Source organism: Apostichopus japonicus, chromosome 11 (genome assembly GCF_037975245.1).
Source record: "Apostichopus japonicus isolate 1M-3 chromosome 11, ASM3797524v1, whole genome shotgun sequence".
NCBI lineage: Eukaryota > Metazoa > Echinodermata > Holothuroidea > Aspidochirotida > Stichopodidae > Apostichopus > Apostichopus japonicus.
Window position 1 is genome coordinate 22739260 of NC_092571.1, and position 18869 is coordinate 22758128.

The following is an 18869-nucleotide window of genomic DNA, read 5'->3' on the forward strand; positions in this document are numbered from 1 at the left end:
AATGAGGGCGTTATTTCATAACGATTCGACACTGGATTGCGGTAAGGTTAGCTTCAATATATGTTTTGTGTATAACGTCGTTGGTAACATTTTTCGCCTTTTTTTTTCGCACTGTACAGACAACGTCCACAATATTTAGTCCTCACAAAGTTGTAAAAGAAGAAGACTCATTCATGTAACTATTGGTATTCCATCATTCGCAAATAATGGTATCTTTATTCAGAATTATCTTTATGAGTGTAAATTTATTTCTACGAGAGAGATCATCATGGGCTATCGTGACTTCAGCCAGGGGAACAGGGAGCATTCACTCACGCGTTTTTTAAATTTTATTAGGGACACTAATACATTCGTCAACACCTCACCCCATCCACTACTTGTGTGGAACCCTTAATGGAGATTCAATAAAGACCTTGGGGGGGGGGGGGTGAAGGCCTCCTTGGGGGAGGGGAAGGGGTGCAGATACCAACGGGTCGCATTTTGTCCACCTGTTGTTTAGACCCATCTAAAGGAAGTTACACGCCAAGACAATTACAGTGTCTCCCAGTTTTGAGAAACAATTTTGTTCACCTCCCATGCATTTGGTCATACTAAGATGGTTGAGTACGTTGACTAAGTGCACGTTTTGGTAGTTCTGAAGCGTAAAATATCATTATTATTACTATTATTACTATTCGATTCAATAATGTATGTATATATGTTTTTGTGTGTGTCGTCCATTTTAACCCGACACTAATCTAAACATACATACAGCTACTTCTACATTATTCGAGGATAAAAGTTTAAAAGTAAAATTACATTGTAGTTGGGTTATGACGTGGGATATATAAAATCTTCATTTCTAATATATTCTCATTGTCGTCGCAAAATAAAACAATTAATACAATTATTATGAATAATGATATTGTTGAATATATTAATGATGACAGTTAGTGGTATATCCTGCATTCGTTTCTATACTATTTCTTTTTGCGCAAAATTGCTTTCTCCAGTCCCATCGTTGGTCCTTCAATGAAGATGGACAATAGCAGTGCAGCTATGTAAGAGAGTACCACCGAACCGCAGGTAAACATTACCTACAAAAGAAATCAGAAATATTGGAAATGTTCAAGTTTCGGGGTGTTGAGCGGACCAACTATGTACCTATATCTTGTACCTTTATTATTAAATGAATTACATAGATATACATGTACCGAGATTAAACGATACTGTGTTGGATCAAGAATTGTTACATAAGAGGGAATATCCATGAGATCGGTCGTTGAAGGTCCCTTGCATTTGAAGGGGGGGGGGGATCTTGGGATCCCCCCACTGCAGAGAAGAAATCTTTTAGAATTTAAATTAAGTAAGTATTCTGAGGCATAGTTAGGTTATAAATTAGATCTATATATATTATTAGGTCTACACGCAAGATTTGATCACTACTTTTAATTGTTTTGTGTGGCGAGGATATATGAGGGTGTAAGCCTTAGACCAACCTGGATTCGTGCCTGTGGTATGCGCTTTTTATTACATTTATATGACATTGGTATATATGAACTGAGAGACTAGAAAGGTCCGTAATGCGTTAGGGACATTTTCTTGTATTATATATAGGCCTATATATATTCAACTCATTTTTGAAGAGCCTGACCAACATCCCCTAAACAATTTACCTATACCTTCCCTCCGCGATACCTCGTCCGCCTTACACCACTCGGCGCTTTCCCACCCAATTCCCTCGTGGTATAACAGTTAACGGCAACACGCTCTACTGGAAACTAAATATGCAACGTGCATCCATCCAGATGACAAAAATGTATAATTGATAAATGATAATTATTGTGCTTTTTGTAACTATACAAACTAATGAATACTTACCATTTCGGGGTAAGTCCAGTGGAAAAGGATCTTCTTTGTTCTCAAGAAACCGAAGATGATGATTGGATGGAGCAGGTAGGCACCATAGGTGAGGCGGGCCATGGGTGTCCAGAAGCTCCATGAGAGGAAAGAGTTAATCAGACCTGTTTGTGGGGTGGGGTGGGGGAGGGGTACGAGAAGGGTAAAAATATAATTGATACGATATGTAAAAAAAATGAGTGGTATGACATCATCGCTACATCGTGGACATGACGTCATGGTAACGTCATTGGTATGACGTCATAGCAACACCATATCGATGAAACTGTTGTGTGCTAGTTCAAGGATGGCAGTAAAGGGGTTAAGGTCTAAGATAACAGGGGGAAACAGATCTTAGCTAAAATGGGTAATTATAATATGACAAGACAAAAAGTAGGCAAATCATTTAAACAAACTGGAAGCGGGAAGAAATAAAACAAAATAAGCACGAGTTAGGGGAAGGCCTAAGAGTACTTGACCGTGAATGTGCTTGTGTGGGAGTGTGTATCTATGTGTGTTTCAGGGAGGGGTCGCGCTATACCTGTAAACCACCCTCCCCAGGAAATACAAGTACTACCGTACTACATAATCAATATGGTGGGGCTGCTGACCACCAAAGATGGAATTGCACTTACAGGCAATTTAGCCAACAGTTGTACACTGCACAGACCATACCAAGCAACCATATAGCGAGTTAACACGTGAAATCTTTAGAGCTCGGATCCAATATTCAGTCCGATTGAATGTATCTATAAGGTGCTATACATGGACATCGGAAGAGGGTTCCGACTGGGGGAAGGGGGAAGGGGCGCAGACGTTGAGGGGCAGTAGGATATTTGAGTTTGATTTGAGGTTTAAGCCACAAAGTTACCTCAAAATGGATCCTTTGAGCAACCCGTAACACAAATTCAAGTATTTTAACGTTTTTGTCAACGAAAAGGCATTCTTCAATTACATGTTTTTCCTTTTTGTCTTAACTACTCAATAACACGATACATTTTTATAAAATTTTTTACTCAAATTTGCAACAAAAAATTTATCTTTATAATAACAAAAGTGCTCTATAAAATAACGAAAGGGCATTTTGTAAATAACAAAATTGGAATAAGATTGTATTTTACCAAAAAGGGCTCTTCATGTTCATGAAAAGGGGTTCTTTTGAGGTTTTGACAAAAATAAATGGTTCGGAGAGACAGGGAGTAACCTTCTGTGCAACTGTACCCGGCTACGCCGCCTCTACTACGGTGCTATAACATATATATCTGGTTATAGGCCATTGATATATGCGAACATAACATGTATTACAGTGTATACAATGATACGTTGACTGGACTGGCCTTTTGATTCTGCGTTGAATTCTGCGACATTTTTTTTGTCCCAAGCAAAATGTGATCTGATGTGTAGATGTGTTGTCATGTATTTACGGTGTATTTGTCTAGATGTTTTATGTACACACTTACCTCCTCGGCCGGTGCAGCAGGCAAATGCAACCCAAGCGACTCCCATAGACCAGAGAGTTCGGCATACTCCACCCCACACTGCTGAAAACCACTGAGGTAGGGGTTCCTCCCGGCCGCCAGTAGGGTGAAGAGCGTACAACAGTGTGTACATGATGCCAATGGCGAAAAACCAGCTAACTGTACAAGTCATCTGAAAGGCATGGACGAAAAATATGGAAAATAAAGCGATGGTTGTTGATAGATAAGACAATATCATGATGATAAACTTTCCCTGATAATGTAAAACTTGCTACTATTTTAATACTTGCTAATATACTAGAATGGTTCACTAACAAATATGCATATGGGCGATTCCATGGTAACTCGCATTACACTTTTTGCTGTTTTTTTATAATCCAAGTGCTGTGGCTCGAATATGGGTTAGTGTAACTCCTCAATTTTCTGTGGTGTTATACCCAACATTCATAGCTACAATATGAAATTATCAAGAATTATAATTGTCATCGCCTTAATGTATGGTGCGCTTCCAAATATCGGTAACTCGCATTACGGAAAAAGGACACCTGAAAAATTGACACCGGTACAAAATGGCACTGTGCTCAAACAAAGAATGATTTCTTCAATTGCATACATGTACAAGATATCTACCCTACTGATGTTTATATATCAGCAGTAGAAAATATGAAACAACTTCAGATGTGGTATGCAGGGGGGAAAAGTCTGGTAACTCGCATTACGGTAACTCGCATTACACTTTTTCCAGTCATCGATTTTGCTCTTTATTCATCAAATTCTTTGAAAAAGATATGCTCCAAAGCCATTTTTGAAACTCTAAGAAACTCTTTGAAACTGTAAAACTCTTTCCAAAACTTTTAACAACATTTTAACAACAATTTGCAAAACATCCTGACAATTATATCAATAATAATTGAAGTTGATTGAACCAGAAAATCAACTGAAGAATTGTTGACTGACAAGATTGCAATGTACACTAGAAATTGAATTATCAATCCATATTTCCAATCAAGCTAATCCAAAATTGTTGACTTACAAGATTGCAATGTACACATTTGAATTATCAATCCAAATTTCCAATGAAGCTAATCCAAACAAGCTGGTAGCTCTCCTCTTCCATTTTAATGTCTCAAAACATCTACTGAAAGTTAAACAGGTTCACAGCTTATAGTGAATTACAAGAAAAGTTTCTTTGGCATGTTAATAAGTGATTGGTCCTTTGGAAATTTGTATTTAGGGTTCTTAGGAAATGCATGAAACTAATAAAACAATCCTTGTTCCTAATTCTATCAGTATAATAACAATATCAACAATAACACAATAGATGTTTCATCATGCGGTATGAGGGCATGGTGGTAGCTATATATATGGCCATTCTAGATAACCTTGAATGGATGGTGTTTTGTATCAAATTAGAATTTTGATGCAAACTTGAATTGGCCACAACTATTAGCAATCAAAGGTGTTCCCAACTTCTTTATCATCTGGCTTCGTCGATAGAAAGTTTTGTCATCCCTGGGGTTCGGCCATTTCCAGTTATCAATTCCCGTGAAATCCGGTGCAGCCTGCCTTATTTTGTGTAATTTGGGGATTTGAAATGCTTTGAAGTAAAGGTTGATTTTCACATTGTAGTGATAAGACACTCATATTGGGGAAAGGGGTTTGCACATCATGATATTTGGGGAACACACATTTGAATTGGTAAACCACACCAATCTATTCCAACTGACCAAGCCTCCGCAATCCTGCCCCATCCCCCCCAGCAGCCCCAATCATCCCCTATGCAAACTCCCCGTCCGTCCCATTCCCCTCTGCCCACCCCACTAATTCTGAGGTGCCCACACCCTTGGCAGCATCAGCTTTCACATCAAGACTAATTTCCATCAAGATGTTAGGCACATTATAATGGTAATGCATGATTTACAATATTTGCCCATCCTTGAACATATATATTACTATGTGATAGGCTACAGACTAATATAGCCTAAGCTCTCACAATTTGTCCTAAATACTGTATTGTACTAAGCAATTAATATCCCATGAAAATGCTATGGTTAAATTGGAGAAAGAATAGGCTAACTTTACTCATTTGATGATGTCACAGTTGAATGCAACTTGGAAGGTCCGTGATTCCACAAAGGTCAGGTGATAAAATCATCAATGTCTGTTGAAACTGTCTTAAGGGTCACATGTGATGTAATGGAGGTTGCAGTGCATTCTGGGTACAGGAAGTAACTACTGTGCACACCTTATATAAGTATTTAGTGCGCTGTATTGTTTTGTTGATCAGTAGTACTGCAAGTGAGATTGGAATAATATGTGGTAACTCGCATTACAGCGGTAACTCGCATTACTGGTAACTCGCATTACAGTTTTCAATGGCTATTTATATCTATATACTAGGTACATTTCTAATTCTTTCAACTATTTATATACTCTTTACTTTGACTAGAAGCATAATATGAAATGGCAGGAAATTATCTGCTCCAGTGAAAAAAAAAAGTTAAAAACTTGGTCTTTCGGTAACTCGCATTACGCTCTCAAATCAGCTCTGTGTCGTTACAGCCATATATGCCTACAAACCAAAAATGTTTGGAGGAATTGTGATTAATATTTTAATATATCACTAATGGCACTACCAATACATATATAACAAATTTATTTAGGGTGCTTTCAAATATGGAAATCTGAGACTTTGAAATATCCATACTATTTCCTCAAATATTCCCTCAAAAATCAACATTAGTCAGGTATTCACATTTTTTGGTAGAAGAACGTGATATAGTTGGAAAAAAAGGTACATAACCCAGACCCTAAATGTGTTTATAGTATACTAGAAGCCAAAAATGGCTGCAGAAATGATTTTGAAAATTTGGGGTCATGTCCCTGTTTTCACGGAATCGCCCATATGCATTTTGTTTATGAATGTAAATACTCATTCATTTTATATTGCTAATTCTATATATATATTGCTATAAAACTCACCCAGTGCATATTAATCTTCTTCATATGGAAGTGTCGATAGAGCATGTACCCAACAAACATACCGACCATATACGATTGTATACGACAATATGGTTTCCCGTAAATGATGTCAGAGTTGCTTCCATCTGGCTCCAATTCTGCCAATCTATCGTTGTAATATCTGTAGACAATTTTGAAGCAGATTTGAAATTTCACAGAGTAAACTTATGTGCCGGGGCAAAAAATGTTAAAGGTTTACTTTTAAGTAAAAACCAGTAAAATTGTGGATTTTGGGCAAGTATGAAAAGACCAGATAGGGCCTTCTCGTGGAACTTGACATCTCAATGATATTAACGTTCTTGTAACATTTTTTTTTTTTTTTACACCCGGTGAATGATGAGTCACTGAATATTACTTACAAAGTGCAAAATCCTGCAGGATACGATGGACTTAATAATGATATTATATAACATATTTATAACCAAAGTATCAATCCTCTTACTCATATTTTGATTTGATCACTTTCTGAAGGTATTTTTCCCTAATGAACTTAAAATTGCTGAGGTCATTTCCAATATACAAATTTAGTGGCGCTGTGTCAGTTCTACTGGCTAATTATATAGATCTTTGAAAGACTAACATGTAACAGACTATCAGCGTTTTATAAATAAAAATAAATTATTATATTCTTGTCAGTAGGAAGATCAATCCACATATATGGCTGCATTAAAGTTTGGTGATGATATAGTGTGTAATTAAGACAATAGAGTCAGAACTGTGGCCTTATATATCGATTTATCGACATTATTTGATATTTAAAAATCATCACATTTCACTGAATAAATTATATAGTTATGTAATACGGTTTATGTTAACGTTTCAATGGAGAGGACACTTCATAATTTAAAATATCAATATCGGCTTTCCGCAAAGATAAATACTGCCCCCTTATTTTTATATATTAATAATAATACGTCTAAATCTTCAAGCTTATTTAAGTTTATATTGTTTGCTGATGTTATACTGTAGCCATATTTCAAGTGGCATCTCTAAAATTTATTATAAAGAATGTTGCTTGAGTAGTTAGCGTCAAATAAGTTATCTTTAAATATTAATGAAACGAAATTATTGGTTTTTAATCATATGAAAGGTGATACACCACAAGTGTTAAGGATACCAATCATAACAAGTAATAATTCTACCAAGTTTTATAGGGGGTCATAGTTGATAATAAAGCATTCATAACGGATCGAGCTTAATGTGTTATACTCACGTAATGCTTTTTCCCAATGGAACGCCATAATAACCGGTTAGGAAAGCGGTAACAATACACGAAGCAAGACAAACGAGCCAAACAGAAACCACACCAACCTTTGATGTCTTGCGACTGAAGAAAAATAAAATCATTGAGAAAAAAAATTATACATAAAATCAATCAATAAATCAAGCACCTTAGCGATAAAAAAAACAATGGTCATTGTTAGTTTTTTCTTTATTTTCTACAATATCTTTACTTCAAAAAGCACCGACAACACTTCACCAAACACATGAATCATCGTGTCTCTTTTCAAATCAATTAATAAATTAATAAGCGATTGTTTTCGTGAATTAGACTTAAAAAACAAACAAAACAATAACAAGGTTCAACAAAAAAGTAGTCCCATTTCATACATAAAGAGGTAAGTGCCATATTTACTATTGATTTTAGTGATTTTCTTAGCACCAAAGGTAAACAGGGATATGTTAATTCCTCTCCTAGGTCAGAGCTAAGACCCACACCCCAACCCCCACCCCCGTCCCTCCACTTCAACCCTCCCCCTTTTCTTATTCTTTCAAATATATGAGATGCTGGTGGTTTCTGTGACATCGATTACAATAAATGTATAAAGCGAGGTCTACGTGAGATAATTTCCGGATAATATGTATTTCCTTTATATAGCTGATACCAGGCCCAAGTTTGTCCGTGTGAAGCATTTCCATTTATTAAAGGTAGTCTGTATAGACCCCAAATTATAGCACGCTATAATTGCTAGAAGTTTTCAAAAAGTACTTTCGTGGAGGTCTTTACTCTCCAAATTGTTCTCATACATTTTTAAGGAACACACTAGATGACTGAATGTCTAAGTGAGGACAATTTCCTCGAAGGTTGTAATAAACATTAAAACTGTTCAAGAATTTTGACCAAAGGTGACCATATTGGAATATCTTGTATATTTGGGGCCAATACAGAATACCTTTAATCTTTAACTTACTGGAACAGCAGAAGAATGAACAAAGGCGAGATGATAAAGAACTGCATGTCATTGGCCAGATACCAGGACCACCCGGCACACTGAAAGGGGTAAAAAAAAACAATACAATTGAATGAAAATAGAAGTAACAATACCCAATAATAACCACAGACGCAGCAACAGAGAGGTGATAATGGACGAATCAAGAAGAAGAACAAAAGAAATAATAATGGAACGAACAATAGAAACACAAGGCATAGTAATACAAAACAGTTATAACAATGGAAAGAATAATAGACAGAACAATGGCATACTATAGGATGCAAAGCATCTTTTGTGTTGATTTTGTGTTGATTTTGTTACTATACTTGACAGAGCATATACCAGAATTACACAGTTGATTAGCTTGCGCAAGAAACATAAAACGACATATTGCTTGGCCTTCGGGGCTGTGGCGGAGCTAGGGGTATTGGTCAGGAGGGGCGAGAATGGTCTGTAGGGGCGCTTTCGACACAATCTAAGCGGAGCGCCACCACTGGTTGGCGTGTAGCGTACAGAAATTTTTTGAGTAAATATACTCCCTAGATCGCCGGAAATGACCCTTTCCGGGCCTGGCTAATTTGCAGATAAACGAAGAATAAATAGGTGTCATCGCCAAATTACACCAACAAAATGTGACAAATGTCCATAAGTAGATGAGAGAGACAATAAAAAAGTCAATAATCACGAATAAGTAAAAAGTGGTAAAGAGCTGAAAAGGGCGCCGGCAGTCCATTTGAGTCCGTCAGGAGGGGGGGGGGGGGCATCCACCCCCTGACTGTATGGACGCTCCGCCACTGATTCAGGGCTGCTACAACAATGTATAAAGTGAATACATCTGACACCTATGTAAATACTTGTTAGCCGTGCCGCCATGGAAACCATTTTAACACTGAATCCGGAATTTGAGACACCTCAAAGTAATTTCAAACATCCCAATTTCATTTCAGATAATCTGAAAATAATTTTAGAAAATCTCCAAATCAATTTCAGATATCTGGAAATACTTTTCCGTTATCTGGAAATACTTTACAGATATCTGGAAATACTTTTTAGATATCTCAAATTCAATTTCATGCCTGTCATTTGGCAATTCAGTTATCTTGAATTCAAATTTAGATATCTATACTTCCGGATTAAATATTAGAAACGGCTTTCTACACGCCCGATGTTTTTCGGACGACGTCGATTGACACCTACCCCACCGAGAATTCCAGGGAATGGGTACAGATTGTTGATGTATAGAAGGTTCGTCCACCAGTATTCCCTGCAAGGCTCACTCTCATATCCAGCAATCTCAACCTTGTCTGCTCCAGTTCCAATATGAACTTTCAGTGACGTGAAGAAGGCAATGGTCATCATGTAGGCAGGAGTTAATCGCCAGAAACGGTGGATGTAGTAGAGAGGCCAGTTCATTTTTCCATTCCTTGCTTGTAACTCTTTCAATGTCAAATAGGTCACCAATAAGCCACTATACGGAATTTACACACATACACAAGCATACACACACGCACACATACATACACACATACATACACACACACATATATACATACACACATACATACATACATACACACATATACAAAAATGAGAAACGGAAGAGAAAAAAGAAAGAAAAGAAAATATAAAAAGGCCAATTATTTTTTTTTATTAAACATGAGTGAATACCAATAATGACTAATCTTCAGATGATCGATTCATTCCATCGCTTGGGCGGATAATGTATGACGTCACAATGCTCGTGATTAATCACGTGTACATAATGATGAAGCACTTATGCATTTCATCTGTGCTGGCTATTCTTAAAATGTACAACAACAAAAATTAAGTGTTAGAACCTTAATATCATAACTTTCTTACCTGTCTTCTCAATACAATCGTACATTTCGGCAACGTGGATTGCTATACTGTATATGCATCGGACAGATAATACGTCATGTGCATACAACATAAGACATGTATAGAAACATATTTGTAATCCTTGTGGACGTTATATTATTCTTCTAAATATATTAAAAACTGCTTTACTATTATGTAAAGTTTGTACTGTTGATCTTATTTGTGCTTTTGGACAAAAAAGTATGTTGGTTGGGTTGGGGGTGGGGGTGGAGGGGTGGAAATTGGTCCTTACACTTTTCCCAGTCAATGTATAGGATAGTATCTGATACGATCTTGCCGAAAAAAAACATGAAAACTGCTCACACAAACTATGAGCATGCATCAAATTGGACTGAAACAGATTAACCAGCTGGACACAATCAAATTGATCAAATCGTTGACAAATTGTCCAGATAGCGTTGTTACGTATTGCAAAGTATACAAATAAAGTGCCCCAGGGACGGACCGAGGATTTTAGAAAAGAAGGGGTGTGGCTCTGGGTTCGTTGACACCGACTACCGTGTCTGGGGTGTGTGGCGGTCCTCCACCAGAAAAATAAAAATTAATGAGACGCGAAATGGCCTATTCTGAGGAGTATTTATATCCTATAAGCATGGTTTATAATTACATATACACGCAAGGTCGTGATAATAACTACATCAAATCGTTTGTGGGGATGCAAAATTTGGGTCTCACCCCTCCCCCCTTCCCTCCCCTGGATCCGCGCCAGTTCTCAATAAAATATATACAATAAGTAGTTATATGTAACCGAAAACTTTCAATCCAAGTTAAGATGATCTAAGAGAACAAATATTTATTTTAATACCTGAGAACGAAGAACGTGTCCACAGAGTACGATGCAAAGAGAGTCGAATTAAACCAGTAACGGTTGACAACATCTTCTACAAGATACTTCAAGTTGTCTTTGAAGACGTAAAGTCAAGAAGAAGACGAAGAAGAAGAAGAAGACAATTAGAGGCAATAATGACATATTAATTTATACATATTCATACAGTACCACGTCAATTGTTTGACAAATAATGGGAATGGGGACATAAAACAGTCAAAAATGTTAATCCTATATTTGATTAAAAAATCTATGAACTTCAGGAGAGAGACAAAGTTTCGTTTGTTTTGTTCGTTACACAAATCAGTGACTCGGAAAGGAGCAATATATCTAATGTATTTCCGACCAACTTCGCGTGCCATACGCATGTTTGCGTGCAGCACTACAGTTTCTACTGTATGGTGTGTCCTCAAGTACCATACACGCGAGGTATCATGATGTTTTTTACCGTAAAGTGGGTATGTTCGGGTAGAACGTTCACGACAATTGTTACACTGTATACAAGGAATCCACGTCTGTGTTAATGATCCAAGTGGAGGTCTTTGGCGCCCCTGCAATCCCAACCAATAATGAGATGTACCCTTCTACGCCTCTGAGTATACAGTAATATTTACCAAAAATAAAATTGCCAACTGTTTTTGTTGTTGTTGTCTTGTATTCCCGTCCATTTTAACTTTTCCTCTTTTCGAATATTCGAAACGTTGCTCTGTCAGTCATTACAGTCGATTCATGTAAACCAAGCTGTATTTTCGTTTTTCTTTTAAATCGATCTACCAAGCCCCACCCCTAAACCACCCGGATGTTGTGTGATCCGCAGACCTATAGCAAACTTGGCATTTTGCATACCAGATAGTTTACTATAACCCAAAGAAACATTTGACTTTTTTTTTGCCAAACAGTTTACACTGACAGCTTGTCAAATTAAATAAAGCTACATTTTATGCAACTTTTGGTGCAATACGAAGATTGGTTCAGCTCGGAGTGAACTCCATCAAAAAAAAAAATGTTGAGACGTTTTACGGTACAGACTTTCAAACCTCTATTGATGATTTAAATGTGATAAAAAGTTATGGGAGGCCGTTTGGGTAGTGACGTCATCAATGGTTCGGGATGGATGTTCGAGGGACCTCAAAAAAATATGGTGACGGGAGTACCACTGTTATATCAGGTATATATTCTTGATTAAAACTTACCTAATCGTTGATAGATTATAAAATTATTGCAATGACCCCAGATGATCCAAAACATACTCAAGACGCGGATGCCGTTCAAACATGCGAGACTAGAGGCACTCTTCTTGGCGCTCAAAATCTTGTCAGCGGTGTAAATGGCAGAGCAAGAGGAGATCAACGTTTCCAGTCTCCCTGGGTGACGAGGAACAAATGAAAAAACGACATCCAATTTTAGCATAGTTGAGACGCCAGAAATATGCCATAATAATAGTTTGTTAATGAGCTTACGTCCAATATATCTTCACGTGTTATAGTTTTATTTCATTTTGCTTGTATGTATATAGAATGTTCAGAATCTAATCGTTTTTCTTTCCTAACTTTGAGCCAGCACTGTGTCTGCTCTATGTAGGATGAAATATTTCTTTATTTCTTCTTTAAAACAGACTTCGTTTTTCTCATTTTATAGTTGTTTGATATTTATTGTATTGTTTTGTTTTTATTCTTCATGCTTTATTAATGATATATGAAATGTATAATTCCCCCCCCCCCCCTCCCCACCCCTCTACACCGTGTAGATTTGATATCAAGAAATTGAGATTACGTACCGACGCTTGGCCTCGGAGTCTGCACTTTTGTTTCTGTTTGATTGGTCTCAAGTTCTGTTTCCTCCTCTGACGTCATATACAGCTGTTGTTTTGATTGGTGTTTCATCGGAACATCACTGCCTCCGTTAGCATCTAGTTTCTCATTACTTTCCACGTCGTCGTTCTTCTCTTCGGATTTTGGGGTTTTGGTTTGTAATTCAATCGATGTGCTTGCAGCACACAGCCGTCGCCGACGGTAGGCAATGTCGTAAAATGTACCGAGTGCAACGATAAGTCCAAAGACTCCCAGCAAGCACCTGGATTACGACGAAAAAAAGAAATGCAGATCTCACTATTATTATTATTATACCAAAGATGAATTGGATCATGTCCCACTCGTTGTACTATACCATTCGATAGTAGGTTGGCGTCGAGTTTGACAATGGTTTAAGGTCGGCATATAGGTTAGAGATTATTATAAAAAATAATATTTATTCACTAAATTAATATAGGTTAGGGACTTATTGTTATTATTATTATTGTTGTTATTATTATTATTGTTGTTATTATTATTATTATTATTATTATTATTATAATATTATTATTATTATTATAATATTATTATTATTATTAATATTATTATTATTATTATTATTATTATTATTATTACTATTATTATTATTATTATTATTATTATTATTATTATTATTATTATTATTATTATTATTATTATTATTATTATTATTATTATTATTATTCTTATTATTATTATTATTATTATTATTATGGTAAGAGATATATTGAACTAGTACTTCGGGCAGATACATGAAACAGGTACTAGTTTTAGACGCATGCAGAAATAGTATAGACAATATAATAAAGAACAAAAAAGGAACCCGCCATACTTACGCAACAAAGATGGCGTCCCACTCCCAGGGAACATCACGTATACAGGTATAAAACGATCCTATCCAGAATTCTAGGCCTATAACCGCAAAAACTGGAGAAAGGAAGAAATGCATGAAATAAATTATCATTATCGTCGTCGCTTTAGTTGTAATATGATAAAACTATGATACACGAAGGGATGGATCTATTAGTTTAAAAGATGGCGTTTGTTTTTACTTGTGTTAAAGATGATGTAAAGGTCCTCGTCTGTACAACTCGCTGGTAGACACCTTCCTTTCGACACAAACTGAAAAAAAATATGAAAAAGAAACATTTGATTAAAATTTCTTTTCTTTCATTTTCTTCGTTTCATTTTATTACCTTCATGTATTTGCTATATGTCAAAAAAGGTATAAGAAAATATTCGAAAACGCTGTTTGCTTTCATGTTACAATTAATATACTAAATCGAATGAAAAATGTGCTTAAGTCTGAAGAGCTTTTGCTTCTTTCGTCGTCTTTACTTAAAAGAAAGTTCTTCATCCTCATGCGATAAAGAATGTCCTTTTTTGTTAAAAGCAAAAGAAATTAGCTGTTAAATAGTATATGGCATGTTTACCATTTTTATTTTGATATGAATGTAAGGAGGTGTGGTGTAACGGAGAAGGGGGTGCGAGGACTGGACGTGGTTGTGACTCCTACCATGGAGGTATGCTCCTACTATGGGGGTGGTAGGGGTTGTGTAACGGGGTAGGGGGTTCGAGGACTGGACGAGGTTGTGACTCCAACTATGAGGGGTGGTAGGGGTGGTGTAACGGGTGGGGTGCGAGGACTGGGCGAGGTTGTGACTCCTACTATGAGGGGTGGTAGGGGTTGTGTAATGGTGTATGGGGTGCGAGGACTGGACGAGGTTGTGACTCCTACTATGAGGGGTGGTAGGAGCGGTGTAACGGTGTATGGGGTGCGAGGACTGGAAGAGGTTGTGACTTCTACTATAAGGGGTGGTAGGGGTTTTGTAACGGGGTAGGGGTGCGATGACTGGACGAGGTTGTGGCTCCTAATATGAGGGGTGGTAGGGATGGGAAGGTAGGAGGACAGGGGGGAGGGGTTGGAAGGATGAGAGGGTGTGATTCTTACCCTTACTGTGAGGAGTGGGAGGAGGTGAGACTGTTCCTAATTTAACACAGTTGTGCTCGATTATGAATATCCATTGGGTATTCGTTCTCTTAATTGACTGCCCGATTTTCTTCTTCGTTTAGACTTTACCTGATGGGTTTTTTGCCCTTTGAATTGTTACTTACAATATTATCATCAAGAGGTAAATGTTCCGTGCAGTAAATCGTTTCGAACGGTGCTTCGGGGTGTTTTTTCTTGGTGTCGATACAGAGCTCATAGATACCTGGGTATTCCAGTCGCCAGGTGTAAGCGATAGTCGCCAAACGGCCAAAAGAACCCCCTGAAGTTCTCACTGGAAGTAACAAATATTTGTTTGTATTGATTTGCGTATAGTTATGCTGTTTTAACATATTGCATGTATCGAAACATGAAACTTCATATTTTATGTTTTCATTAGAAATTTGTTGTAAGTTGGCTGCTTATAGATGAACATTAAGGAGGGAAATATGGTAGAACAAAAATCAATGTTTCTATTTACGGGTAGGCCTATTCTGAGTTGGACTAGACAACATAAAATGTTTGAAATCAATGTTCTTTGGGGGAATTTAAACCAAAAATTTCTACTAATTTTCATAAACTGGCAGACCAGTTAGAAAAACGCCCCAAAACACCAAAAAAATCCCCCACACATTCACACACACCAATATGCCGTATGGCCGGACCTTTCATTTTCCTCCGGCCAAGTAAAATTTTAAAAACGCCAAATTTGTCATGTTTGTGTTTAAATTGCAAACTGGTAACGCTGCTAGTCTGGAAAGAAAGATCTCAGGATTAAATAAAGTTGGCCAGAGTACACTGGTTCGAGTCCCACTGTAGCCAAAATAATCTTTGCTCTTTTATACAACAACAAAAAAGAAGGAATTTTCATATGTTAGTTCCTTGAATCTTAAATCAAATGGTTTAAATCGTTCCCATAAATCATATTTTCAGAACTTGGATTGTTCTTGCAATAAAACATTATTTTGGGAAGACCTTGTTCATAAGCTACTGTCATACACAAACATGTAACATGTTCATGTATAAGGGGGGTGGGGTGGGGTGGGGGAATCGGACTGACTGAAAACATTACTATTTCAACGCAATGCCATAAGTTAACAGTCGCCTTTTTACTATTGCAGCGATGCAGTAATATTTTAATGAAATGTCTCTTTGAGAGGTAGAAAATATAATGAGACTCACTTTGCCATGCATACGATGCACCGTCGGACAGATTACCCAAATAGGTGCCTATGTCTGCTAGGCATCTCGCTAATACCTCTCCTTCCAATTGGCTGTAGATGGTATCTGAATCTTCCAAGACTTTCATGGCAAATCTTTCTTCGGTCATTAACGTCTCGGCCGTCAGTGGGTAAGATCTTTCCTTTTCTATCAAATCGTGAATCAGCGGAGAATCGAAAACTTTGTGCATTTCGTGTTCTCTCTCTTTAAATGCACTTGCAAAATTGGCTTCATTTCTCATCATCCATTCGCCATCAGAAAAAGGTACAAACACACATACCAAGCACGAAATAAGATATACGTACTTCATTGTTCTGGTCTTACTCAATAATATATTGGATAATTGAAGGTATCGTTTGTTGGTATCAAGTTCTTCCTCCGATGGTCGTTATCCTACCGTGTTTTAGGTACGACGGATTACAGACCTAAACTCATTCGTATTTTGAAGAGCCAACTTTTCTTAGCTAATATCGTCCGGATATCAACTGACTAAGTGACTGTTTACTTTATGGGATGTTCTGTTTTGTTCTTAATATTCGAAGGCTTAATCTATTACGTAACACTCAACATGTCGTAACGTGTTTGAAATGTTGCTAATCTCATCGATGAGGTAAGCCAGAATGCAAATAATTTTCCTGTCCGTTTCTTAGAGTTGAATGTGGCGTACTTTGATCATCACCTCATTACCAAGTGAAGTTTTAAAGCGACCTTCTTAGAATCTACACACTCTTATATTCTTCCGTTTCTAAGAGTTGTATGTAGCGTACTTTGATCATCACCTCATTACCAAGTGAAGTTTTAAAGCGACCTTCCTAGAATCTACACACTCTTATCTTCCTCCGTTTCTAAGAGTTGTATGTAGCGTACTTTGATCATCACCTCATTACCAAGTGAAGTTTTAAAGCGACCTTCTTAGAATCTATAACTCTTATCTTCCTCTTACAATGTGCTATAAATGCAGACGCTGTATGACAAAACATTGCATTTCCGTCGACTAACAACACTTTCGTCACTATGGGAATAATGATTTTTGTCGGTAAGGTTACTTTTGTTTACATTTGTTTACAAGGTAACAGTATTTAATATGCATCAATATGGTGTCATGATACATAGCGGACATACACTCAAAATATCATAAACCATGAATCAAAATAAGCCATCCCTCTAGTCAAACTTAATACTCGAGTATGTACTCATACATGCTTGTATTTTTTTCGAGTACTAATTCAAATGGCTTTGTACTCTGAAGTTTGGGCTTGTACTCGGGACATTGTACTTACACTACAAGGCTTAAATCTTCGCTGGAAGATTAGACACTAATTAGATTTAATCCCTTTCCAATTCTAACCGACTTTAATAAACCTAACCGACACGTAGAAACTTCCTTCAAGAAAGCCCAATTAAACTCTCATCCAATTGCTGAACCTACCCAAAAGAAATTTGTATCGATGCTGTCAGATGAAACCAAAATCGCTTATCATCACGTTATCATAGTTATTATTAGTTTTTGTTACAATATTTAGCAGAAAAAGAATTTCTCCAATTTCGATGCAAGCTACCACTTTAATTAATCACGTCCTGTCCATAGATACACAGTAAAGTGGTAAACAAAAGCAAAAATTTGCGTTTGGGGAAGAACAACCGAAGTCCATGTTACTTCCGTGGATTGTAACTGTCTGGTGTTTGCTCTCCCAGTTGGCTAATGGATTTAACCTTCAGTTCACCTTCAGTCTTAATCCATCCATTAATCTATTTACACTATCTGACAGTTTTTGAAGAAAAAAAAAATGAAATTTGCATACAATTCCTATGTACCGTTCTTGAGATATTGACAGTTGAAGTTATCTGATATTCTACCAAAAGTGAACTTGGCAAACAGGTGTGATGTCATAGTTACACACTGACAAATAATGTTTTGTTTTTTACCATATTTTTCAGTCTATTGATTTGACCTTGGTTAGATAGGATTACTAGTGGGTCTAAAGCGGATGTGAAGTTTATAAAATACCTATGGTACATATTTTTTCATATTTATGGATGCAATTGTGGAGTATAAAATTAGACATAAATTTCAAAGGAAAACAAAACATATATATATATATATATATATATATATATTTATCTATATAATATATATATATATATATTTATATATATATATATATATATATATATATATATATATATATATATATATATATATATATATAAATATATATATATATATATATATATATATATATATATATGCTCATTACCATTAATTATTAGCATTTTCAATTCTTATAACATTTTCAGATTAATTATCTGTTGAACTTCGTTGTTATGTTTCATTTACAGGGCGTATTAACAAAATCCGAAGGAAGGCACTGGCTCGAACCACGTATTTAAAGGTCCCCATATATGCCCTTAATGTAGTTATATACCATACGTTGTGTTTGTTCGGCAATGTTTCAAAGGAAAATACTTATCGTTGTACCTATCCATATAAATTTGATATAATTTATACTGGAATAA

The 18869-nt window shown here is 36.5% G+C and overlaps 1 protein-coding gene across 1 annotated transcript; it reads right to left on the reverse strand.

Moving 5' to 3' along the window:
- Positions 1-176: 176 nt before the first annotated feature.
- On the reverse strand, positions 177-16870 carry LOC139975609 (O-acyltransferase like protein-like). Its single transcript, XM_071983649.1, has 14 exons — positions 16314-16870; positions 15260-15426; positions 14197-14266; positions 13981-14071; positions 13093-13388; positions 12509-12679; positions 11295-11391; positions 9788-10058; positions 8570-8649; positions 7591-7704; positions 6339-6498; positions 3339-3528; positions 1861-2003; positions 177-1076 (listed from the first exon to the last, which is right to left on the reverse strand). Exons 1-14 carry the CDS (start codon positions 16660-16662, stop codon positions 960-962), a joined length of 2316 nt encoding a protein of 771 aa, XP_071839750.1. The 5' UTR covers positions 16663-16870; the 3' UTR covers positions 177-959.
- Between the last annotated feature and the right edge of the window lie 1999 nt (positions 16871-18869).